Source organism: Vigna radiata, chromosome 1 (assembly GCF_000741045.1).
Source record: "Vigna radiata var. radiata cultivar VC1973A chromosome 1, Vradiata_ver6, whole genome shotgun sequence".
NCBI classification, from domain to species: domain Eukaryota; kingdom Viridiplantae; phylum Streptophyta; class Magnoliopsida; order Fabales; family Fabaceae; genus Vigna; species Vigna radiata.
In genome coordinates, this window is record NC_028351.1 from 4,575,812 (window position 1) to 4,602,251 (window position 26,440).

The 26,440-nt window shown below is 32.8% G+C and overlaps 4 protein-coding genes and 1 non-coding gene across 6 annotated transcripts; 1 reads left to right on the top strand and 4 right to left on the bottom strand.

Moving 5' to 3' along the window:
• On the bottom strand, nt 1–8,271 carry LOC106770717 (eukaryotic peptide chain release factor GTP-binding subunit ERF3A). Its single transcript, XM_014656514.2, has 19 exons — nt 8,129–8,271; nt 7,585–7,626; nt 7,394–7,468; nt 6,457–6,504; nt 6,221–6,313; nt 5,466–5,577; nt 4,452–4,497; nt 4,255–4,326; nt 3,682–3,744; nt 3,429–3,583; nt 3,273–3,337; nt 2,504–2,654; nt 2,291–2,396; nt 2,065–2,200; nt 1,490–1,554; nt 1,230–1,394; nt 777–849; nt 635–694; nt 1–332 (listed from the first exon to the last, which is right to left on the bottom strand). Exons 1-18 carry the CDS (start codon nt 8,130–8,132, stop codon nt 657–659), a joined length of 1,509 nt encoding a protein of 502 aa, XP_014512000.1. The 5' UTR covers nt 8,133–8,271; the 3' UTR covers nt 1–332; nt 635–656.
• A 1,232-nt stretch (nt 8,272–9,503) lies between these two features.
• LOC106763996 (sialyltransferase-like protein 2) lies at nt 9,504–13,457 on the top strand. The gene is made up of 12 exons (XM_014648191.2): nt 9,504–9,737; nt 9,836–9,909; nt 10,474–10,563; nt 10,787–10,864; nt 11,065–11,165; nt 11,544–11,736; nt 11,827–11,917; nt 12,004–12,068; nt 12,154–12,308; nt 12,402–12,483; nt 12,644–12,753; nt 13,262–13,457. Exons 1-12 carry the CDS (start codon nt 9,644–9,646, stop codon nt 13,455–13,457), a joined length of 1,329 nt encoding a protein of 442 aa, XP_014503677.1. The 5' UTR covers nt 9,504–9,643.
• Nucleotides 13,458–15,779: 2,322 nt separating this feature from the next.
• On the bottom strand, nt 15,780–19,326 carry LOC106763637 (pre-mRNA-splicing factor SPF27 homolog). 2 transcript variants are annotated; one of them, XM_014647813.2, is made up of 7 exons: nt 18,987–19,326; nt 18,575–18,750; nt 17,618–17,701; nt 16,650–16,719; nt 16,436–16,569; nt 16,273–16,361; nt 15,780–16,030 (listed from the first exon to the last, which is right to left on the bottom strand). In XM_014647813.2, the coding sequence occupies exons 1-6, from the start codon at nt 19,221–19,223 to the stop codon at nt 16,304–16,306; spliced, it is 759 nt and encodes a 252-aa protein (XP_014503299.1). In that variant the 5' UTR covers nt 19,224–19,326; the 3' UTR covers nt 15,780–16,030; nt 16,273–16,303. The 2 variants fall into 2 exon arrangements, with proteins under 2 accessions (XP_014503299.1, XP_014503292.1); XM_014647806.2 differs by lacking the exon at nt 15,780–16,030 and having other exon boundaries at nt 16,058–16,361; nt 18,987–19,325.
• Nucleotides 19,327–19,647: 321 nt separating this feature from the next.
• Nucleotides 19,648–19,719, bottom strand: TRNAQ-UUG. The gene has a single exon. It is a non-coding gene; the product is annotated as a tRNA-Gln (tRNA).
• A 596-nt stretch (nt 19,720–20,315) lies between these two features.
• On the bottom strand, nt 20,316–24,747 carry LOC106763575 (peroxisome biogenesis protein 3-2). Its single transcript, XM_014647750.2, has 7 exons — nt 24,449–24,747; nt 23,979–24,140; nt 23,630–23,826; nt 23,384–23,514; nt 22,271–22,398; nt 21,490–21,708; nt 20,316–20,950 (listed from the first exon to the last, which is right to left on the bottom strand). Exons 1-7 carry the CDS (start codon nt 24,460–24,462, stop codon nt 20,692–20,694), a joined length of 1,110 nt encoding a protein of 369 aa, XP_014503236.1. The 5' UTR covers nt 24,463–24,747; the 3' UTR covers nt 20,316–20,691.
• Nucleotides 24,748–26,440: the final 1,693 nt, after the last annotated feature.

Here is a 26,440-nt window from a genome sequence, read left to right on the forward strand (position 1 = left end):
TCACTCTTAAAGAAATAATATTATCACTATCAAAATTAAATAGTCGTCAGTTTCCACAGCTAATAAGGCAGATTAATATAAAAGCATCCATTTCAAATTTATATCTCAAGAGTGGCTGGCTCGAAACAGCCCAGCCAATCGCAAAACACTGAAGCAGCCAGGCCTTGTTAGGCCGTATACAAGTACATGGGCACCAGCAGCAATGAATAACTCTTCAATGAATACTACCAAGTAAAAGCAAAACAAATACCAAAATGAATATATGGTAAACTTGATGCTGTCAACTATGCCTCAATGCTGCCACTCCACTAATTTGTGCACGAATTCCCGTCCTGTCCAAAAGAAAAAACAATTGTTACAATACAGAAAAGTGAAAAAGGCAATAAGAAAATGAAACGTGAATGTTTAGCACCCAGGTCGTAAGAAATTGATCCCTTATATTATCTTGAAATCATTTTCCAATAATGAAGAATACTAAACATACACAATGATTGAAAAATAATGCTAAAAGACTAAAAAGAATATCAAGGACAATCTAGGCATACAAGCAGAAGATGCAGAATGTGAAAGTTTTAACAGTATTACAAAGAAAGCAGCTTAAGGAGAAGCAAAATCCATATGAAATACTATTTACCTCAGTCAAAATTGTTACAAACTCACAGACCAGTCACTTTTCCCACGGCAACAGTTTTTCCTGTAAGATGGAGTACATCATACGAATTAAACATGAATTTATATCAGAAATAAATTCACAAGACAAATTTGCTAACAGTTACCTTCAGTGCGAAGAGTGAACCTCCCAAGTTGCGGGAAATCAGAGAACTTCTCAATGCAAATAGAGTTATTAACCTGTAAGTACAATTCCAACAACAAAATGAAACTAGACTTGCATATTAGGGAGAAATCAAACCACCATCAGTGATGAACTTATCCTCTCTCTATTTAAGACTTGGAGAATCAATTAAAAGCATTTCACAGCCCTATAAAGCCCATATACAGCAACACAATAAGGGTGGTCCAGCACCATAAGGTTCCTGCCATGTGCAGTGCTAAGGAAAGGTAGACCACCAACTAGGTCTATAGCAGGCAGCCTCGACCACAAGAACTTTTGACCTCCAGGTCACATGATGAGACAACTCCCACCATTGCATTTTTTCATTAATGTAAAGAAACACAATTCAAAAAATAAAAGAAATTAGCTTCTAAATTCGTAACGCCAAAAAATGCACCTGAACACGGCACACTACAACAGCGCCATTCTTTACAAAGAGAACTTTCTTTTTCAAAGGCTTCCTTGTCTTTGTATCAATTTGCTGTAGAAGTTCAACAATCTCACATTCCTCAACCACAGAGTGGATATGCAGAACAGCCTTGTACCCAGCAGTAAAAATAGCCTAAAGATTTTATACAAAAATAATGTCATCAATCAATAATATAGAAACTAAAGTGAACATCCAAATGCCAAGGATGAAAAAAATTGGATGCATACATTGTCTAGCAATTCAAGGATCACCAACTGAGCAACAAACTCAGTAACTGCTGGTATTGGATTAGCTGCAAAAAGAAAAAAACAGACCACATAAAAACATCAGCCAGTAAAAGTGTAACCACATGAAAACCCAATATAATAAATGTAAAGGATCTAAATTTAATTTATAGGGTCCTATCTGACACCATTCCTGAATCAATATAATTAATAGACTATGTGTAACCTAAATTTTAAATACTTGCCATATTTTATCCAAAGGTATCCAAGTCCAGCTTAAAACAATACAATTAGTTTGGCTTATAAATTCCACAATAGATAGGACATTGGTATGAAAAATCTCATGGCACAATACATTTAACAAGGCTAAACTCGTCATAATGGAATCAGATATAAAAAAATGAAATGAGACAAACTAGTTTTCAAACATTGCCTGAAATTATGGATTAATTATGCTTTCTAGCCCCTTTGAAAAAATATCTACAGTGTTGACAGCAATAATTAAAAAATATATTCCAAATTGTAATACCAAGACACATTTCCCAAAATTTTCAAGTGGAGGGAACAATAAACCTTACCAACACTAGACAGGACAAATCCAGTTACTATGTCTTCTTCTTCAACACCAGATAATCTAATCCGTAAATTTTCACCAGGTCCAGCACGTTTAACACGGTCCTCATCAATGAATATGGCAACAACTTTTACTTGATCCTGCAGTTGTTACTTATTTCATGTTCAAGAAAGAATAAATGAAAAGAAAGACAGCCCACAACAACCCAAGAAGAAAATTAATAGAACTACCTTATTTGGCATGACCAACAAAGAATCTCCCTCGCGAACAGAACCAGATTCAACTTTGCCCATAACAACAGTTCCCATGTCCTTAAATTTGTCAATAATGGGCATCCTACGCAAGTCAGAACCTCCTCTTAGCAAAGAAGTCAAACTTCAAAAATAAAAAAAGTAAAAAAATATATAAAGGACCTGGGGGCAAGATGGTCAGAAATGCAATACCTGAAAGGACCTTTGGGATCTCGTGGTGGAACTTCGATAGCATCAAGGGCCTCAAACAAGCAAGGCCCATTCCACCATGGGCAAACACTTTTATCCACCCTTGTTTTCATGTTTGTACCCGCTAGACCAGATATTGGCAAAAACAAGACATCTGTTGAATAAACAGTTAGTAAAATAAATTATTTACACAATTCATTACACTAGTTGACATCTACACAAAGATATGAAATTGCCAATACGCAAGCAATTCCTTCTAACACACAGGGCTTTCCAAGTCCATTTTCATAATAGGCTTTTCAAATCCTATACCATAGATATAACCTATGAAACAGAAAGAAAAAAACCTTTGAACAACCTAAAAGCCCTTGAATCTTAATTGTTTCCTAAATAGAAAAAAAAATACATAGGTGTTCACTCCATGTACTAGGTTCAAAAAATCGTCCTTTTAGAACTTAATACCCAGGATCTCAAACCTCCTCAACATTTCAAGCAAACAAACAATCGGGAGTTTTCAAATTGTCACAAGGTCCAACAGTTATTATGCAAGACAACTCTATAGAAGTAAATATGACAATCAGTCCCCTCCCCCATCAAATTCTTTATTATATAAAGCATGTTCTCCATGTAAAAGCTACACAACCCACCCATTATAAATCTCATTCACATTCACATTCACACCAGCATCCAACAATTCAAAAGCAGATAAATTAAAACAAAAGAAAACAGAAATTTCAAATTCTTCTCAAACAATTGAATGAAGACAGTTTACCTTTCTTGACATTGTACCCAGATTGCTTTAGAAATGGAACCATCTTTGACTCAATTTCATCATACCTAGTGGTATACCACCAGCAAGGACTCTCATTATAATTACATATAAGCACAGAAAGGACGAGTGTGAATACAGCAAAAAAGTGAATAAAACCTTTCTTTTGACCACTGCACTGTAGGTTCGTCCATTTTATTAACAACAACAAGCAGCTTAGACACACCCAGCGTTTTTGCAAGCTGGACATGCTCACGAGTCTGTCCACCTCTCTCATATCCAGTTTCAAACTCTCCCTTCCGAGCAGATATAACCTAATTGATAGGTATAAAGCACAGATAGGTCTATTATCAAATGGTTGTGAAGCACATACTAGAAATCAAGGACACAGTCACACCACAGATCAACTAACCAAAACTCCAATATCAGCTTGAGATGCACCACTAATCATATTAGGAACATAGCTTTTGTGGCCCTGCAAAAGCATTGTAATTCAGTACTATTTGTTAACACAGATTAGACATAAAATAGTTGAATTATCATAAAATATACAAAATCAAAATTCTTAAAATACAAGTTTAAGTCTAACTCAATTCTATAAAATCTGACTAGACATCTCAAGTATGTGTTTAGATATTTAGGAGTTGTCTAATTGCCGGCCAATAGCATATGACCATAAGCACAACAAACCACTCTAGGATAGCCTCGGATACCATCTCTGGATTTACACCTAACTCAACTTTACAAAATTGGATCGTAAATTGTAAGGTAAGTTTTACACCTAACTATTAGAAAACCTCTAACATAACAGAATTTGGTCATTACTCCTATTAATGTGGGAATCTTCAAGAGAAATAATTGAATCAAGGGAGGGATATCTGTCAGAAAATCCTGAGTAGTTCAAAATAGAAGAGTGACTTTAGGCAATATGCATGTCCACAATAAAGAAAAGTGATGTGAGGAGTCACGCAATGCAGATACTCACAGGTGCATCCAAAATAGTAAACCTTGTTGTCTCAGTTTCAAAATGTGCTCTTCCAACTTCAACTGTCTTTCCCTGCGATTGTCACCATATTACCCTAATTATAAATACTAATCGAATCCACACAATTAAGAAGAGAAGGCAAAAACTACATCAAAAGCAACAAATCAGTTAGTTTTCATCAGCAAATTTATGCGTACCTTTACCCTCTCCTCCTCATTTGTGTCCATTATATAAGCCATATACCTAGCATATCAAATTCAAAATTATTAATTTGAAACACATCAGTATCGGTTATATTCATTAAGCTGAAAGATACCCCTTTTCCCCAAAAATAAACAAAAACTTCTATAAAAAGAATGTAATATCTTGAAGACCAAATCGGCCATATGCCCTTATAGTTTTAACACCTTAATACTACACAATCATAAATAAAACACAAAAGCTAACAAAGCACCCAGGTTCTTTTAAGATGATAACCAAATAGATAAAACACAAAATAGCATTTGAAAACGTGCAAAGTTTCACCCACTATTTTAGAGAAACATAAGAACGTATTAAGTAATGGACAATTACCAACTCCAAAATCATCCAACTGGATGAAGAAGAAATTTAAATTAGCATGCCACAAAGTTCATCACGAGAGAAAGATTTAACATATATATTTGCGGCTATTGGGTTGCTAGGAAATAAAATTTTAAGGTAGTATGCACATTATAGATCACATAAGACAATTCTCGTAGCATAATTGGAAAAGTCAAACACAAAAGAAGCATAAATCCACACAAGTCCTAATTGAATGTTATGTTTGGATTCATTACCCTTCATAAGAATTTGTTCTGTGCAAAAGCAAACTGCAGGACAGACTAAATTTTTATTTACTATTTAATGTGACATTGAGACAACCATAGGCAAACAGTCTCATAACATAATTGGAAAAGTCAAATACAAAAGAAACATAAATCCACAAGAGTCCTAATTGAATGTTCTGTTTGGATTACTATACCCATCACAAAATTTTCTCTTAGCAGAACAGACTACATTTAACATAGAATGGGTCAATAAGGCAAGCCAACTCAAACATGTGTTAGTAAATTAGTCTGAACACCATACATAAGACCTTAAGACCTAAGTTGCGATAAATAGATTGAGACAACAATTCAGCATTGGAACACATGACACTTTTAATCAAAAAACAAAGTGAATGAGCTTACCAACTTTCTCGACTTTTGTCCTTGGCCTCTTTCTCGTATTTTTGAATAGTCCGTTCATCAACTTGACCACTGAGGAAAAGTATCTGGCCTCCAGTTGTAGACTTACCAGCATCTAGAACATGATATAAAGAAATAAATAACTTACATAAGAAGATTATAAAAAAAGAGTGCACTTCCTAACTGAATGGGCCTTCCTGGTCCTCACTCCACTCAGATAACATATGTTTAGGCAGTTACAAAAAAAATTCTCATGCATATTCCCTTCCAACCAGGCCCTATTGCTGGTGTGATGTGAGTCAATTGACTTTCCCTACATTTTCCTCATGGACTACAATGATAAGACTGTACGTGTATTTATCATCTTGCAAATTTAGTATGTGTTCGGATTAGCCTCTTTTCTGCTCAAACCAGCTTATAATCAAAAGTGTACCCAACTAGAAAGCATAAAAAATTGTTCTCCAAGTTAGTCCAACTCTAATGAATCATAGATCAATAACCACATGAATACAAGTAGAATTAAACCATGAAAATGAAAAACACCGAAGAAGTTGATAACCAGAAAACAGAGGCAACAAACGCCCTCTAGTTCATGGTCAACTTCTAAATGGCCATTTAATTCTATAATGCACAAGGTAGATACAATGCCTGATACTCCTAAGCAAGCGGATGGTTGTCAAATGTTTAAGGTTGATCAGATCACATAAAGAAAACCTGGTAACTCGTACTGATGAATCATGTGGAATTACTCAACTTACCCACATGGCCAATAAACACCACATTCAAGTGCCTTTTAGTTGTCTCTGGCTCCTCTTCTTCTTCTTGAACAGGATGAACCTCCTTATCTTTCACTGCAAATCAAAGTCATGGAGTGATCACACGAAAATAGAAGTTTTCATCTTTACTGACAATGAGCTGTATAATGCTGAATGAGCAATCAAATGCAAACTATGTATATAATTGCATACTTGGAAACTAAATAATCGCCCTATACCTTTTGGCTCAGGTTCAACAGCCTGTGCTTCAACCTCTTGCTTAGGATCTGAAAATACCAAGATGAAATTATTATATGATGCCCTCCAATCTCCATCGTTAACTTATATAGGCATCTAGAAAGTGAAACGATCAATACAACAATCAAATTAATGATAGATGGTACGAAATTGTTCAATCATCATTTTTCAATGGTCAGAATATAACCAGATGATTGCATTCACAAAGTGGGCCAACTAATTAATTGCATACAATTCAGAAAAATTTCCGCCATGGGCAAGACAAAGTAGATCTTATTTGATATGAAACTATGTTGTGACATTATGTGTATTATGACTACCTAGTGTTGTTAAATGGCAGCATCAAGGTGAAATGATGAGGCGTAATTTTTGAAAGAGACCATAGGCAATTTGTAATTGGAGGCCCACTATGGCGGTCCCATGGGCTGCTATGGCCTGTTTATATGGTGGAAATTTTGCATCCACCATAGATAACACTACAAATACCAATCGTACAACATTCATTCAAAGAAGTAAGCTGATATAACCAAAATACTAATAATCACCATATGTACAGGAGCATAACAAGGGACCTGACAAAAAGGGAAGGAAAGAGGAACAAAAATTCCTCTTCTGACTTCTACAATACTTTTTAAGAGCATCATTATGATAATAACTTTCTATATCAAAACAACCTTACCAAACAAGAGACAGTTCATACACGATTGAAGTTAAGATGGAATGGAAGGTGCTGTGGTGCATAACATTAATAATCGTAAGAAGTAGAAATAAGTTGATTTCAGGACAAAGAATAAAAATGACAACATTTTTTTACAACCACGAAGAATCTTGAAGTACAACTACGTAAGTGTTTAGAATTGATGAGATTTATTTTCCATAAAATATGAATACAGAATCAACCACTTCCTTATAACCAACCTTCATCCATCTTATCAGATTTCTCAACCTCTTCCGGCCTTCCATCCTCAGGATTTACCACCCCGTTATTGTCTTCTGCTTATCACAAATTCACAACCAACAATGAAAAAAAAATAGATTAAAATAAAACAGTACAAATACAAGCTAAAAGGAATAAATACGAAAAAAAAAAACAGTAGCCTGTGGATTACCTGCTGATTCAAGCTGTAAAGAACGGATATCCTCCTCAATATCTATCATTCAAACAAAAAGATACATAAATTTTTCCTCTAATCTCCAATTCCTTATAACCTCGAAGCAGAAAGCTTTTGTTTTATTCAAGAAAAGCAAGAATTCACTAGTTTGCTAAAATAATTCTATAGCGTGAAAGAAAACCAAAAGAACTATAAATTAAGAAACTAAACCACGGCATGCAACTCAGCTTACTACAATCAAATTCCACACGTAGGGCCAAGAGTTAATAAGATTGAAATATAAACAAAGTACTACAGTATATTCATAAGAGTAAAATAGAACATCAAGTCGAACTCAATCAATTGAACTTGAGCAGAAAGAAAAGCAGAAAGAAAATCAGAAAAGCATAAGAAAATCGCGGTGACTGTCGCCGATCGGTAGAGTTAACCGTCAAAGATCTACGAAAAGCGAGAACATGCAGATCTAAAGGAAAGAAAGGATGGATTGAGGAAAAAAAGAGGAAAAGGAATCGATATCGGAAATGAGATTAAGAGAACATACCCATGGCGATAGGGATTGTATAGTGGCTGCAAGGGTTTCGGCGAGACGCAACGCAACTGTGAAGCAAAGAGTTAAAAAACGAAAGGACAAAGTGGCGTGAGGTTTTGTAGTGCCTGTTACTTTTTATCTTTTGATTGCCTCTCTTCTGTTATTTTTCATTTTCCTTCCCTTTTATAATTGTCTTATTTGCCCCTTAATTCATTTATAAGATACTCTACTAGTTCGTTACATGTCATATAATTTTAGGCGTAGATATTTTCATATTTAGTTTAATGTTTAGATTTTAATTATAAAAATGTCTTTAGTTTTTAAATCATAAAAACATATAATTATTGTAATTAAGATAATTACATTACATTAATTATTTTATTAAATTAATTAACTGAATCTTTAAAAGTTATTTTTTTTTGTTTTGATGTAATATGATGATCAGTTGACTAAATTATATAATTTTTTATAATTACAATAAAATGTCTTACTATTATAATTATAATTATTGTAACCTAATGTGAAATGGTTACGTATTGATTACAGGTGTACTGATCCATAAAAATCAACATTATATTAATTAATAAATTTATAACCAACATGTTTTCTTACCTTTATTATCTTTTATTATCATTTTCGTTATAAATGATGTCGTTATTATTACTATTGTCATATTGATGTTGGTTAATAACTTTAAAATTATATTTATAACCGTTTTATGATTGTTTCTTGTAAAGAAAAATGTTTATAAAATATTTATGAAAAGTTATAAAAGAATAAGATTTATGAGTAACAGCTTTTTTATGACTTGAATTTGTTGGGTTGAAACTTCCATTAAAAGGAACAAGTTATAGGCTAATATCTGGTGAGAAATGCAATTGACCCGTATGTCAAATGAATAAACTTCTAGATTTTATGATTATCTACCAAGTTTATTAGTTGCAAAAATTTCCATAAAAATAGGACAAACAGGTCAATGGGGTTACCATAGGAGACATCCCGCTAATGAGAAAAATGTTGGAAAGCCTCAAAAATTCATAATTATTGTAATCTAATGTGAAATATGTTAAATTATATCATATAATTCATTTTTAAAAAAAAAAATTAAGACAAGATAAAAATTGGCCGCTGAAATACCACTTGTAGACTTACTACATTCACCTCACCTTAAAAAAAAAATGAGCAATCTCTGGAAACATTCATATGTTTTTAAAACATACATATTAAATCTATCGATATAAAAGTGTAAAATTCTAATTTAAAAATATAGTGAATTTTATATTAATTAATTAATTAATTAATATACCATATTTCTAGCTTGTGCGACAAGTCATGGAGTAAAAAGTAATTAACTTTCCCCAAAACCCAAAAGATTTTAGTTTGGATTAAATTACCAATAAAACGAATTGAAGACGCAATTAGCTTCACAGAGGTAAAGATTTGAAAATTGGGTGTGTGGAGCAGATGTTGATACTAATCAATCCATAGATAAACCCCAAATCGATCTGTCGGCAGCTGAATAATCCGATGAGGGTTCTGCAACTCGGTTTGTTTCTCGCTTTGGCATCTGGATTTGCAGCCATTTCCATCTACATCACCGGATTCTCGGATCCTTTTGTATGTATGTATGTATTACCTGTATCTTCTTCATATTGTAAGAGTTTTGTTCAACTGTGTTAAATCTTGTAATAATCATAAGAACAATGCAACCGCACGCAGATCCCGGTTATCGCCTCACAGATGAAGACACCGAAGCATTGCTTTCGCTGCACAACACTTTCCAGAAGTGTGTGGTGAGGTTTTCCTTGGTTTCTTTAGTTTTGTTTCCCTCCGCAGCAAAGACTTTTTTTTTTCTTCTGGTTTCTGTGCTGCTGCATTTTCCTTCAAGCTAGGCTTATTGGCGGGTGTTGTTTCCGTGTACAACAAACAAGGCTGTTGCATTTTGTATGAATGTCATGGGTAGGGATTTGGGTAGTGTTCTGTAAATCTGAATTTTAGTTTGGTTCCAAATGGCTGCTACAACGTAAAACAAGATTTTTGCTCATTGAAGAATTGTTCGACACGAAATGCACTGATGTTGTGTATTGGACTTTTGATATTGGTATGGAAACTCCTCAGCTAAGTTTCAGAAGACTGTTTTTTAATGCTAAAAACTGTTACATTTTCTTTTGAAGGAATATTATTTATTGCTTTTAATTGCCCATCTGTGTGGTATTTGTGTTGGAGTAGTTTGTATTTCTTTTGTTTCAATGTATTTTCTTACAGTTTCAACACTTTATGCATCTTATAGATCTTATATTCTAAGTGTGGGTTCTTTGAATAATTCAGCTGAGTTGCTACTTTTGAGTTATATGCAGAGTGCAAATGGACTTGGCCTAAAAGCGACTAGAGGCACAGATTATTGCCAAACCACAATAAATTTCCCCAGTGACACTATCCCCAAATGGGTAAATGTTCCTAATCATTCACTGAGCATATTGCTGTTCATGAAGGAAGAAAAAAAAAAACGATGCATGTGATTTTGTAACATGTGTTAATTTTGATAACCTACAAGTTGTGGGGAAATCACTTCCTCCCATTCAGAAGTATGGATAGTGATATAATCACATGGTTTAAATGAAGTTAACAATTAACCAATTTTTTGACATCTGGAGTTTTCTGCATTAACAGAAAGATCCAAAAACTGGAGAACTTGAAGCTCTGTCTTTTGATTTTAATCTATGTGAAGCTGTGGCTTCATGGGAGCAGGTAAGCAACTTAGTCTCATTGTGACTAGTCGGAAATCTAACATTTCTTTGTTATTATATAAATCCTGATACTTTTGATATCCTGTTTGATTAATATACGAGAGTTTTAATTACTCTTCCCAGTATAGACATTAATGGCAACTTCCTTTCCTTAGTTTATTTTAACTGTAAAAGGAATAATGTCCTGAAATGATTTCTCAGGTGCGGAACAGCACCACTATCCTCACCAAGGAATTCATCGATTCTTTACCAAATGGATGGGAGGAATATGCATGGCGTAGGATCAATAAAGGAATACAGCTGTAAGTAATGTGCAACTCAATTTTACTGAACAGTTAGTTAATTCTGGATTAATGATATCCTATAAGAATGACCGCGAAACTAAATTCCATTTTAATTCATTTAGGATACTCTGTCAATTTGTCAGCCCTAAGACATTTATAATTGGCTGTTGAGAAGCAAACATACGCCCTTGTTGAGGAGATAAAACTTTGTCCGAGTTATCTATTTCACTCTACTCAATTGCTATATACAACATAAATTTTTCAATATAATGCATAGATATCATGTTCCATGTTTAATGTATATAATTTATATTTGGACTTAAAGTCAGAGATTCTTGCTTAGAAGGAAACTAAAATTAGTGTAAAGTCTCATAATAGGATCTCTTTGTGTTGCAGCAACCGCTGTGAGAATAAGACCTTGTGCATGGAGAAACTTTCACTAGTTCTCCCTGAAACACCACCATACTTCCCTAGACAGTTTGGGCGCTGTGCTGTTATTGGTAATTCAGGAGACCTCTTGAAAACAAAATTTGGAAACGAGATAGATGGTTATGAAGTTGTCATTAGAGAAAATGGTGCTCCAATTGAGGTTTGTCATTCAACAGGTTGCTTCTTATGTTCTTTTGATTTTATCCCAAAAATTAAGATCTCTACCCTTTAATATTGTTTATGAGTACAGAATTACACTGATTATGTGGGTAGGAAAAGCACATTTCGCCTTCTAAACCGAGGATCTGCCAAAGCGCTAGATAAAGTTGTAGAGTTAGATGGTACTACCACTTGTTTTCATGAGCTCCACTTGCTGCAATGTGATTATGAGTCACTTATTCTTACTATAAGTTGCTTTTTTCTGCAGAACAAAGAAAAGAAGTGTTGATAATAAAAACAACAATTCATGATATCATGAACAAAATGATTCGGGTATAGTTCCTTGTCAAATGAAATATTTCTTCGTCACACATTCTATGTTCCATTTGCAATGCAATTGATTTTTTGTCTTCTTCAGGAGATTCCTATAAAAAATCCTGTGTACCTCATGCTAGGTGCATCCTTTGGCTCAGCAGCAAAAGGAACTGGGCTTAAGGCTCTTGAATTTGCTCTCTCTATGTGCGATTCAGTGGATATGTATGGTTTCACTGTAGATCCTGGTTATAAAGAATGGTATTATATTTTCTTATAGCAATGAGTATTACTGGTTAAATACGTCTTTCTTTGGTTTATAATTACCTGATCAATAATCCTTATTTCTCGTAGGACAAGGTATTTCTCTGAATCCCGTCAAGGCCATACCCCATTGCATGGAAGAGCTTACTACCAGATGATGGAATGCTTGGGGGTAAGTAGGCCATACCTGTGGAGGTCATACTAAGCCATATATTTTCCACATTATTTGCTGATAATTATGTTAAACGTTGAAGTTTTATAAGCAAGAATGTATATTCCTTGTTGAATTTATACTCACTAATACAAATATAATCACCTTTCTTATTTTCAAGCTTATCAAAATTCATTCTCCCATGCGAGCTGATCCTAATCGTGTTGTAAAATGGGTTCCGAGCCACCATATTATAAGAGCTGCTAGAATTGCATCGGAGAAATTACTGAGGTAAATGATTTTACCCCATTGTTGCAAGTCTCTTAATATTTCATGGCCTGTGCTCTTTTAGGACAAATATAAAGTTTTGATAAATTAATAGATTATTTGTTTAGTTGTTTATTATTACCTTGTTGGTAGTATTCATTAGCAGAAGGTATAATTGGTCTTTGATATGTTCTATCGGGAGACCTCAAAAATATTGAAAGGTCATGACCCTTTAGTATAACCTCATATGACATCGGTCATACGGCCCTGGTAGTGCCTATTCTGAAGGCCGTACTGAATCACTTTTCTATGAACCTTCATTTTATCTTCAATTGTAAAGGTCGATCTATCAAATAGTTCACTATTTTATGGGCATATAATATTGATCATCGACACTTAATGCACTATCCACAATTATGTTTCTGCACACTGAACATGACATGATATTTATGTTGTTCAATATTAACTGAGCGAGTAAAGAAGGAGTGAATCCGATAGTATTTGGGGACTCTAAAATTTATGGTTTTTACAGGAGAGTTGGAGGAGGATCTGAAGATCCACTGGCTGTGTGTTCCATAATTAGGAAGCAAGTAAAAAGAAATCTAAATGCAGTTTCGAAGCTCAGAAAGGCGGCACTTGATCATTTAAGGTATGTGAAGAGAACAACAATGTATCCCTTAGAGCATAGTCCTGGACATGGGTCGCTTTGCACTGTACCAACTGATTAAACTGTACTGAGATTCTATTCGTTTAGATTGTGCTGCAAAATCAAGGAAATTTATTTAGTTATTCTCATTCTTTTCTTCTTTCTGTTTTGAAATCTTTAAAGGACATAGATTGGTTAGGCAGAGGATTACAGCACAACTAGGATAAAATGTTGAGGCATCTGTAATGCATTGCTGAATTATAACAATTTTAGTGTAATGAATAACTTTTGTTTTTCTTTAGACATTTAACCTCATTAACTTTAGTATTTTAATGAAGTTTGACATGTTCGTGTTTATGGCTTGCTTGTGCTTTACAGACTTGAGATTTTATCAATTTGATTTTATAATCTTGATTTTTGTTAGATCTGAGTTTCAAGTAACATGATTTATGTTCGGATACTTAGATTAGACTGCGATATTAACAGAATAAATATTGTTTGGATGATATTAATTGAAATCTTTTTTAAACTTATAATTTAATAGGCATGATTTAGTTTTATAATATACAAAGGGTTTTTCCTTCGAATGCCGATTAAATAATGAAATGACGCTTATGCAGTGAAGTAATTGTACTAAATTTTAAATAGCAAATTGTTGGTCCTCGTGTTATTGAACTTACATCCTTAAACAAAGTTTCTAATTCGAGAACTATGTCGAGGAGAATTTTACTAAAGTTAGATAACCAAGTTTCGTAACAAAATAATGGTCATTGGTGAAATTAGTTGATATTCTTTATCAAGAATATGATGACCCACTTGCAATATTATGTTGGTAATAGGAAATAAATTGAGTTCATATCTTTTTAATTAAAGTTTATGGTTTGAGCATTATGAACCGGATAAATATGATTAAAAGAGAATATTTCACTAAAAGAGTCAATAATATTCTGATAAGTTAATTCTGAAAAAAGCTATTATTAGTATTTCATATTTTTAACACGTTGTGAATCAAATCCACTTTTATACGTATGATTTTATTTATTATAATTCGAATTCGATTGAAATCGACAGTGAAACTTTGATGGTTACACATCTTTGCTTAGGCCTAATTTTTAGCAATCAAGTTCACTTGAGTGGATTTGAGAAAAAGTAATTGAGAGGATTTGATGATAATTTTTTTTATTTAAATAAATTTAAAAATAAATGAAAGTGAATTTAAAAGTAAATTTTTTTAATCTGTCATATAAATTAAATACTAGATTAATTCTCACAAATTTTACTTTCAAATCTACTTTCATTTACGTCTAAATCTATTCAAATAAACAATAAAAAAAATTATCTTCAAATCCTTTCAATTATTCTTTCCAAATCAACTAAGTGAACAAATACAATGAAGTCTTAGAAAACGTGACATCAAAAGACTACACATAAGATTAGAATGGTTTAATTCATTGATAATAATAATATCGAAATTAAGAATAGTGCAAATTATACAAATTGTGGAATGACAGGTACATCTAATGTTTTCACATTTCCTTTTTGGTGGTACTTTGATTTTTGCAATGGTTTTTTGGCAGAATATATTTACCAATTTGGTCTGTACCCAATTTTATAAAGAAGATACAATCTTATAATTATTTTCGATATCATATTTAATCACATAAATTTACCTTTCATTCAATTAAAATAATTTTATTATTTATAACTTTACAGTTAATTGTATACATTTTTTCAAATATTTTTTATTTAAATATATTATTTATAAGCATTAATCGTTTAATTTAAAATAACCGTTTCCAGTGTTGTTTTCTATTTTATTTTAATAACTGTAAATTTTTTAATTAAAAAGCTATGCCCCTAATTCTTAACTAGAAACCTAGAATGATAGTGTAATAATCCTAATGTCTTTATCTTTACAAAATTATTTATCTTTATATCTCTTAAAATTATATTACATTACATTAGTATACATTTCTAAATTATATTGTTTTAATAAAATAGAAATGAATAATGTGCCTCCCACGGATATTATAGAAGTGTATAGGCGTACTCTAGTGTTTCTGCTAGTGTTTATAAAGCTTATGCAAAAACAATATTCTTTCGTAGCCAATGTAATGCAATTTCCCAACACTCAGTTTTCTTTTAATAAGACTTATTTGCAGATAATATTTATTACCTTGTACTATTTGACATTTGAATAAAATATATAAATTAATTTTCAAAATTTGTCCTATTCCTTAATATTCATCTGTATAGTCTAAATTTCAGTTTTGAAAATAATCTAATTCTTTCAAGATTTCAGTCATCCTAACTTGATAGGATTTTATTCTCTATATGTAAAAAAAAGAAATAATTTACTTTTATATTTTAATCAATTAAATAATTTTTCACTGACCCCTTAAACTGATGTTAATCGAGTGTTCAACTGAACCAAAATAAAAATACAAATAAATTTACACAAGAAATTAAAATTACAATTTTTCTAAACTAAAAAGCAAATCATGAATTTATTACAGTATCACCTTTGGTAGTACCATTCTTCCCTTACGAATGGGTGAACGAAATCAATATTTGTCTCACCTCTAGAACAAGTATCCCAACATGTCAGGTTGCTGATGGAATTAAGTTTGTATATCACCAAAACAATCAGGCTGCCTGTGATTTGATAATGTAATAAAGGTGGGAAGGGAAAAGTACTAGTTTCATTATATAGATTGAATTTGAATAAAAATTCAACTACTTGAAGCCCCCAAAAAAGCCACAGCTTTCCTTTAAAAAAACATTTCATCATATCGTTTTGGGGTGAGTGCATTTTTAACTTTTTCATAATATCGAACTAAACATTAAGAGGTACAATAACAGTTAAAATCAAGTTTAGAGCTGAACAAATTCCTTACAGATACAAAACTAGATGAGGACATCCGAATCTCATAATTCGGAATTCGGCAGTTGACCATTTTCTGTCAGAGTTTCCAAGTTCCAGCCTCTGAAAAAATAAACTAATTAACACCAAAACTAGAGGAAATAAACCAAGAAAACCAGAATTTTTGTAGTAGTCACCTTTCTGCTGCTTCACTTTTCAGTTCATTTATGCTGTTTACAACTGAAGCACAAGCAGCATTGATATCTATATTCTTCTGACAGAGCTCCTTCCATTGCATGGACAATGCATTAAGCTCATACGCTGTGTTTTGCTGACAAAAATTTTAAGAATAACAGGTTAGCAGAAATTTGACAAGTCAAAACGGACAGAAGAGTGGTAAATGATAATTACCTGATGATATTTCCTTTCACGATTTACTTTTTCAATCTTTTCATTTTGTTCTTGTGCTAATTTCTGCATTCTAGAAAAAAATAACACAACTATAACCGTTGCTGTACGAAATACAAAATATGCAGGCAAACAACATGTGTTATTAAGCTCAGCTGCTCCGGCAACATCTTTTTGATCTATTATTTACACTGGTTAATGTAATTTATGCATGTGTTGAGAGAGTATTTATCGTGAGAGATGGGAAGAACAACAGTAGAGTAGACATTAATAAGTTTTACATTAACAGTTAAGATTGATGTTTCACTTGAGCTTTATATTAATTAATCCAGATTAGCTCCCCAACCTTCACTTTTGTGTACCCGTGTCTTGTAAAAATATACCAGTAACAATCTAAAGAAATGGCCAGTTCAAATTAAGTTGAACAAATATGACGGAAGCATAAATGTATGTGTGACAAAAACAAGGTTACCGATTCTATGAAGCACAGAACTAGGAAATACTTTATATCAGAGTTTACTAATTTACTAAATCTGTAAAAAATATACATTTATACAAAACATAGGTATGAAAGGTTTCTAGAGAACCCGAACAGAAAAATATTTTACCTAGGAATCTTAATCACAGGAATGAAAAAATATTGTCTGAAGGAACTTGGGGGTACATCAACAAGCAAAACGAAACATCCATTCCCCAAAATTCAATTGCAAGAACCAAATCAATATCAAAACTAGGTTTTTCTGCTGGAGGCAAGAAATTAAAGTTGAAAATTAGAAGTGCCAAGCCTTATGGACCAAGGCAGGCCTGTCTTGATGACAACTAGATTTTTAAACATACAGAGGCAAGCAAAAAATGCAGAGGCACTGGTTTTACAAGCCAGTGACAACAAAATAGAATGATGCCTGAGAGGTAGCAACTGTATAATTCAAAACAAAATCTAAACATGAACAACGTTTATTCAATTAACAAACCTTGATAAGTATACTTCCAATCGCTGGTTGTGTAGTTTCCATGTATCAGGGCCGTATTTTAACATCAAGTCCAAATTTTCCATCCTGCATATGAAGTCATCAGCCAATAAAACAATTGCATACAACTTCCTACCAGTAAGCTATTAAAAATACTTGATAAGGCATAAGAAACCTAACTTGAGATAGAAAATACAGTAATTATTTCTTCTCCCAAAGAACTGAGATGCCCAAAGTGGCCTCGATGGACTGGCATGGAAAACTTACATTGCCACTACTACCATGTTATGGCGCCCAGCCACAACTCCACTACCGATTTCTGCCATGGCCAATTGTTTATAACATTGCATTAGATATTTCTTAGGACACGAGTGACTATTCTTCATTGAGATTACCACAAAGATGAAGGTTCCGCCATCTTCAAGTGGCGCTCTCATTGCATTCCTATAAGTATATCCATTTATTTGTATTTCTTCATTATTCTTGTTTGTTTTTTCTCATATTTCTGCCAATGACATGCCATCAATCATGTCTTTGTATATGATTTTGTTTGTTTAATCCTTTTCATCACTTGGATACAAACCTTCAAACTTATAAGGATTAAATCCAGTGAAAAGTTTCTTTGGATTTTCCTTCATATATTGTTTGTTCAAGCTAAATACAACTAGACTCCTTATCAGTGAGGAGGTCATTAAGTTTCATATAACAAAGAGACTACAACTGGGAGACCTACGGCAGTGAACTCCGTTTTGTATCCTTTGATCGAAACAATTAGGCACATAATAGTTTGAGAGCTATCTCTTGCCCAAACATATAGCACGGAACACTAAGTGCCAGAAAAAAGCGCTAGAAAACACTGTTTATTAGCAATTAAACAAATTTTCAATGTAAAGAACACTGAGGTTTGAGAATAACAGCGTGTAATCTAGGGCATTTATTTAACATTGAATTGTAACACACCTCATCATCTGGTACTGCAGTAGGCGTTGAGCCCTATGAAGAGCCTGCTTCCAAGCAGTTTCGTCGTTCCTTTTATTCGCAGGCGGCATTTCCAATTCGTAGCGCGACCTATCAAGAGCAACGGGAGGCCTTCCAGCTCTCACGCGTTCGTACTCTCTTGCAATCATCGGGTAGTTCTGCAATTGCACAATCACACTCACAAAAGAACTAGGGCAAAGACACTCTTCACGAACTCCAACTTCAGCGAATGTATTTCAACAGTGATTTACTTATCTCATGCGGACAATAGTATAAATTAAATTGCGCAGAAAACACTAAAAAATAAATAACAGTGACGTTACGAATCAAAATTGCGAGTGTTATATTTCATCTTAAACTTCCAAAAGATAAAATGAATAGAGAAAAAGAGAACCTCGAAATTGGAGCTGGGAAGAGGAGGGAAATCTTTGAGGAAATCTGTGGGTTTCTTGAAGCTGCGGCGCATCTCATCCTCGACAAGACGGTCAACTTCGAGTTTGACTCTGGGGTCGGCGTAGTCGTCGTCGATGTAAGGTAATGCGTCGATAATTTCGGCGTCCGAGCTGGTAGGTTTACCGTAAGACGGTGGTGCTTCCAGCATTAGAACTTCCCCGTTGCTTCGTTCCGCCATGCTTACTTTCGCTGTTTTCTGCAAACCACAAAAAAGAGAGACGGAGAGACGCGGAGAAAAGGTTTTCCTCTACGCACACCTCTGATCAGTAGTAACACAGTTATGATAGAAAAGAAGATGAAAAGAAGTTGTTTTGGGCTAGGCCAGTTTATTGCCATTCAAGTCCAGTGTAGTGCTTTATCCACCCCTAATATTTAACCTGCACCCCATATGGTATTTAAAAGACCAAAATACCCTGTATCTTTCTGCAAGAGTAGCAGATTTAGCAATTAGTGCAACCGTGGTCACTAATCACGGATGCTTTCAGATAATGCACTCTCATATGAATGTTATCAAAAGTAATTTAAACTTAAATAATTTCACAAAAAAACTTATAATTAAATAAATAAAAAAGGAACTTTTAGCCCTTAATTAAAAACAATAAAGGTCCTACCGGGAGTCGAACCCAGGTCGCTGGATTCAAAGTCCAGAGTGCTAACCACTACACCATAGAACCGAGCGCATTATATTAAATCTGTAAAACAAATTATTAGTTGGTAACCATAAATATAAATAAATCCTCTCTTTGACACATTCAAAAAGAACTTAATCACTTATCATAATTAATTTGATTTCTCCATCAATATATGCAACTAAATAATTCATTTAATATTTATTAATAAATCATTAGAATCATGATGGTTTGAAGTATTCACCGGTTTAACTGATAATTTTTGTTGAAGAACTAAGTTGACAACCATGTCTTTTATATCCACAATGTTCGGACTTTTACAAACAAGATTTTAGTCACTCGAGACAAATTGAATCTACTTTTTGCTGAACTTATAAAAGAAAATAAAAATTAGACTGGGCTAATTAATCGGTTACATTGATTTAACTAAAAAACGAATCATCTTATTTGATCCACAAGAAACCTTTACTGCAGTTGATGCCATCAGTTACAGTTTTATGTCGCAGAAGAAAAAAACATAGTCATAGAGTCCATCAATTTCACAGCTCTAGTTACGAAGCAAATTATAAATATTCACTTACCATTTTCCATCAAATGTTACAATTGTTCTACTGCTCTACTTTTGACTTTTTCAGATTTCATAATCAAATCATTCACTTGTATTTTCATATGTTCCCAAATAAAAGGGTATTTCGAAATATGAAAGACGATTTTTGAGAAGCAGTGCATGAACAAAGTAAATGATGAAAGTCATTTCCCGTGTGTACAGCACTGATAACAAAGCAAGCTGTAGTCCTAAAAAAAGGGTTCCCCAAACGCGGAGTTAAAGCCAAAGGGGGAGCATTATGCATCACTAAATACAACAAATGGGAAATATGACATTGAAAAGATGAAAGCTGATAATTTAGCTCCTATATCTCTCTTTGAACCTCGTCTAATTTTTTGTACATTGTCCGATGCCTTCCATGCAATAAATTTAATCATTTTGGTTTCTTTCATTTGAAACATGAATAGTAATCACTGGGCATGTGGCATATTTGCATAGAGGAGTGTGAAAAAAACCTCAACCTCCTGTATATTTTTAATGATTTGGATGAACTGATTTTTGCTGGGTTCTTCAAGGAGCAAAGGACACATCTGTGCAACCTGAGGCAATACTCTGGCCAGTGGCAAGCCCGCAGTTATGCTTCCTCCTTTGAATTTAACCCCCATGAGCTCCACCAGTTTATCCACCACTGCTTGCAGAGATATCTCCACAATGCTTCCAAATTCAGCACTGCAAAACAATGAGAATTATCCATTTGTCATCCTTTGAAAATAATAAGTTTGATCTCAATAAATTCTATTAGTAAAGTATTATTTTCTGAAATTTACTGAGAAACACAATTTGGTGGATCCCATTTCTTATGTAATGACTCAACCTATTCTTTTGTGATTTCTAATAAATTATAATTATTAACAGTGTTTGTTGGAATGTATGTTATAAAGGCTACAAACTCTATCCCACAGTGACTGCAATTTAAGATTTTTCTCAAACAGATTAAAGATAACAACAAATATGCCACTTTTTTAAACAGTTTTACCAAGATAATTTCGATCTATCAATAAATGCATTACTTATATTGATTCGTCGAGAGTAATTAATTTGAGGACAAATTAGAAAGAAAAAAAATTGATGCCGCATTGAAAGCTAAGAATGTCAATCAAATGGAAATTTTCCTAAAAGATTAAAACTACATTCATTGTAAAACGTAGGAAGTATGTTCTTAACACTTCTGATCTCAAATAAAAAATGCTACATACAGAATATTTTACCTTGATAATACGGCCCGTGCTTCCATCATAAGTTGTTCATACTCGGTCATATCAGATAGCATAGGGTCACTGCTAGAACCTGATGAATACGGTTTGACATGTTCTGGAATCATATACTTTATCCAATAATTTGGACTCCCCATGCTCATGAAGGTGCTGAGTATCTGCATGACAGTTTCATGGAGTGTTGTGCTGGTGAAGAAAGTACTCAACTGCTTTCTGCACATCGAAATTATCTATAACCAATTTAAAAAGAGTCTTATCATTAATCTATAATATACATATCTAGATTCTATAAATAATGTCAATACTTCCAAGTTCCAAATCAATGAATACCTCTACTGGTTTACTAGTTTCTTTTTTTCTCTCTCTCTATATTCACATATACAAAAGAGATGAAGTTAGGCACAATTTTCAGTGAACTATTTGATTATATATATTGACTGCTAACTTAAACAGGAGGCTAGTTAAGGGTAGCATTAATGTGATTTTGTCGCTAAACTTTGAATATACATAGTTAATAACTATTCAAGTTGGTATTATTAACAATATAGATTGCACTTAATCTGAAAATGCAAAACAGATGGAAACTCTGGGTCTCGAATCAGAAACTTAATCAAGAGCAGATTGACAGCTAAGGAAATTTTAAAACATAGACGTGGATACTAACAAATCCCATGCCTTCATAGAAAAATAATCTGAGATAAGATTTTTAATGCTTCATAGATTCAATTCACAAATTGTTGACCTTCAGAGTTCAAATTAATGTAAGAAGCATCACCCTTTGAGAACTTCTTTTGTTGCAGCCTCCATATCAGAAATCAAGGCAGGCATGCCATGTTGAGAGAGAAAATCAACACTATCTAGAAATTTCTTGTGGTCTTCCCTATCAACCACATCTACACTTTCCTGTATATAGAGAAAAAGTGAAGAAAACAAAATTATTTCCAGATTCAATGAGCCATGTTATGTGTCATTCAGTGACAAGTATATTCGAATAGAAGTTGAATTATAGCTCTTTTCTTGTGATTAAAAGTTTATCACAAAGACAACAAACACATTCCCCAAAGAATTTTGACTGAAAATATTTGAAATTATAATTTACTCTGATATTTAACCCATGTGCTAGGTCAATCAATTGACCAAAAGCCTCAAAATTGTAACAACACAACCTAGTCCCAAATCCCTCTCTTCCCCGTCACAGAAATAAGTTCATTGTTCAAATACAAACTTAAGATGACAAAAGAGAACCCACAAAACAAAAAATAAAATTAAATAAACAACAGTAGATAATACCCAATGAGGCATGGAGACTGGAGAGCACATTAACATGAATACTTTAACACGGTTAATGTAAAAGTACAGGGCGCTGTATATTTCTATCAAATTAAGTTAAATACAAGTAACATATCCAAAGATGTAAAATCATTCTTGAACATGCACATCCTTATGAGTATGATAATTGGCCTCAAAAAATACACACCGAGAGTAATTTTTAAAATATTTTATATTACATTTTAAACTGACTTCCTTCAATGCCAAAACAGATGTAGATATATTCTTTAGTACTAAGGTGCCACTAAGCATATTAACTCAATTTTGGGTACGAGAAACTGGTAAAAAGGTATAGAGTTTCACTTCTCACTCATTCTACGGGCAGACAAACAATGAGAAATCAATTCCATCCCGACAAACCCCTTGGAAATCCAAAATGATCTAAGGCCAGGTAATCTGTTGGATACAATCTAAATATTGCGTGTGATGCCACAAATCCTTTAATAGAGAATGGCATGGCATGGGTTTCTTCATACTACATACATGCACAAAGCCTCCAATAAGACTCAACCAACACCAATCAATCTTTGATAAGAGCCTGAAAAACGGTTGTTCTTACCAATAAATCAGAGATTCCAAGGCTTCGTGCTGTATCAATGTATAGATGCCTTCCTAGTATATTGACTTGAACTTTTGTATATAAGCTAAGCATTGTTGTAGCCCATACCGACAATGTCATCCTTGTAAAACCTATAAAAAAAACGCACAGATGTTTATTTTTAAGCAGTTTATTATCGCATCCAGGTTAATTAACACCACAAAGTTATAGGTATAACAATCACGGAATCCAAGACCAGATTCATACTTAGAATTTTGAGTCTACTCCATAAATCTAGTTTCTCTGATTGCGTTAAGCTGTTTGGCTGACCCTTTCCTTGTATTAGCCTTTCAAGCAGATGAGAAAGATCCAACTCTTCAGTGATCCGAAAATTTAAGTCGTGCATAGCATGAGGCAATGTTACATCAGAAATCCTCTGAATATTCTCAAAGTGGGCTTGCATCCTATCATTGTCAATCAAAACAATAAAAGGGCACGCCATCAGCATTTCTTTTCTCTAGCCAGGGGTAGAAATTGATGATCACAAAAAAACATATCTAATTTATCTAATCTACGCAAAAGGCATGAAACACAGAAGGTGGGTATTTCACTCAACTGAGCCTTCATGAGCTCCTCTGTTTCCCTCTGAGCTGCGACTTCTCTTTCAAGTTCCTGAACCCCATGCCTGTGAGCACCATAGAGTTTATACAAAAGGTACCCACTTCCCAAAACTCCAACAGTGTAGAAAACCTTCCTCCTATGCCGTCTCCAAAAATCCCTAAGTCACAATAATCAAAATATTTAACAGAAAAGCCCCAGAATAATGCAGAAACACGAACAGAGGACAATCACGGAGATGCAGCCAATTATAGACACCCTCACCATTTTGATCACAATCCAATAACAACAACAATACATACAAAAAAAAATCGCCCCATGTTTATAATTTCAGTCTCAGAAATCAAATTGGGGTCAAACATTAAAAAAGGAGCTAGAAAAAAAATGTGACACTGAGAGCAAAGTTTTGCAAAAGGGAACTACGGAGACGGACCCAAATAAGGGATTGCATCAAAGTCGAAGACTTACCTCACAGAAAGCATTCTGAAGATACAGGGTAGACCGAAATTCTACGGTCAGTCTCAAAACCCACGTTAACGACGAAGCATGAGAATACAACACAGAGAGAGCAAGAAAATATAAGAAGAAAAACTGCAAAGAAAGCAAGTAGGTGATGCTGTGGCACAAATAGTGAGTCAAAAAAAGGGCTAAAAACTGAAAAGGAGTGACTTTGAGGAGGATTGTAGCCTTGGGTAGCTAGCTCAACCTCGAACACTCAGAAATGAATTAGGGGAATGGGAGTGTAGGTTTCCCCCATTTGTTGCTGAAACAATCAAAATCAAAACAATATTATTAATAACATTGAAAAATATAAAAGAAAAAAAGATAAATTTTCAACAACCACAACATTGTTTTTTTATATACATGTTAATGTAAAAAAGGTATCCTAACTAATTTTATAAATTACTTATAAAATATATTTTTTATCTTCTAAGATTAATTGAAAAAACCGTTATAAATTATTATTTCGAATAATTTTTACCTGAAAAAAACATGAGAATTTTAAAAGATATGGATATATACATAGAGAGAGATAATTTATGATTAGGTTTTTGTAACTGAATTTGATGGAGTTATAATTTTTAGAAAAATACAAGAGTTTAAAGGATTTCATGTATTTTAAAAAATTCGTATATATTTTTGCATTTTTGTAAAACCTTTTTGGAATTTAATGTTTATATATGTGAAAGTATGAGAGTCAATGCTTACACAAACATTTAACATTAAATTATTATATTATTATTAAAATAATAAATAATTTTGAAAAGAAATATGTGTATAAGAAAGATAGTTTGGAATAAGTTCACTATCTTCGTATGAAACAAAAGTATAGATTAATAAAAACTATAACAAATAAATATAGTGTATTATAAAAATGGAAAGCCAAAGCGTTTTTGCATAACCGATTCCATGAAAACAGATTTGATTATGTCAAAATGGAAACCGATTTCCTCTGTATACAAATCGATTATATGCCTTTTTCAAATATAAAAAAAAAACATTTTGCTGCACCAAGTAATGAGTATTATACCATAGTTATTCTATAATAATTTCAGTATAGTTTTTAGGAAACACTATAAAAACAATGAAAAAACAAGGTGAAGGTGACTCATAATTAATATTGTAATTATTATATAAATAATAATAATAATAATAATCAATTATAACAATCTTAAAAATATTTTATAAATTATTTTTTTCCATCAATCAAATCAACTACAGTTTTTTTTTATTATTTTCCAAATTTTATTCTGGTTTACTCTATTTAAAAAACTTAAACTTTTAATTTTTAGTTTTTTTCACTCCCTTAATCCACATAGATGTCAATAAGAAAGATTATAGTTTACTGTGAAGTATCTGCTTTTACTTTATAATAATAAAAAATTAAAATCATTTTTTATAATTATTATTAAAATAAAATGCTAAATAATAAAAATATATTTTTTCTTCAAATCTATTTCTTTTCAGTCCTTAAAACAAACTATACCAAAATATTTCTCTTTCACTCTCAAATCCATACATTCGTTCTACTAAACAAACAAAACCTAAAGATAAACTCATAATTATACATAATTTTCATATTACTAATAAATGTAATTAAAATGTGATGAAACGAATTTTAATTTAAAAGTATAAGTAATTTATATTTATGTTTTCTTTTGACGTAAAATAAAACGCAAAAAAAAACCTGAGATAAAAATTTAATACGATAGCAAATTAAAAATGATAACACATGAAAAAAATTAAATAATAAAAACTTAACTAAAAATATAAATTTTTTAAATATTTGATAAACTAAAACATTTAATAAAAAACTTAATTAAAAGTATATAAATTTATGAATTACTTAAAATTTACCAACACCAAGAGATTCTAACTAATTAAAAATTATAAAGAAAAACATTTATTGGGCTTGAAAGAAGTTTGGGCCTGAAGTGAACTGAAACTGTAGCAGTTGAA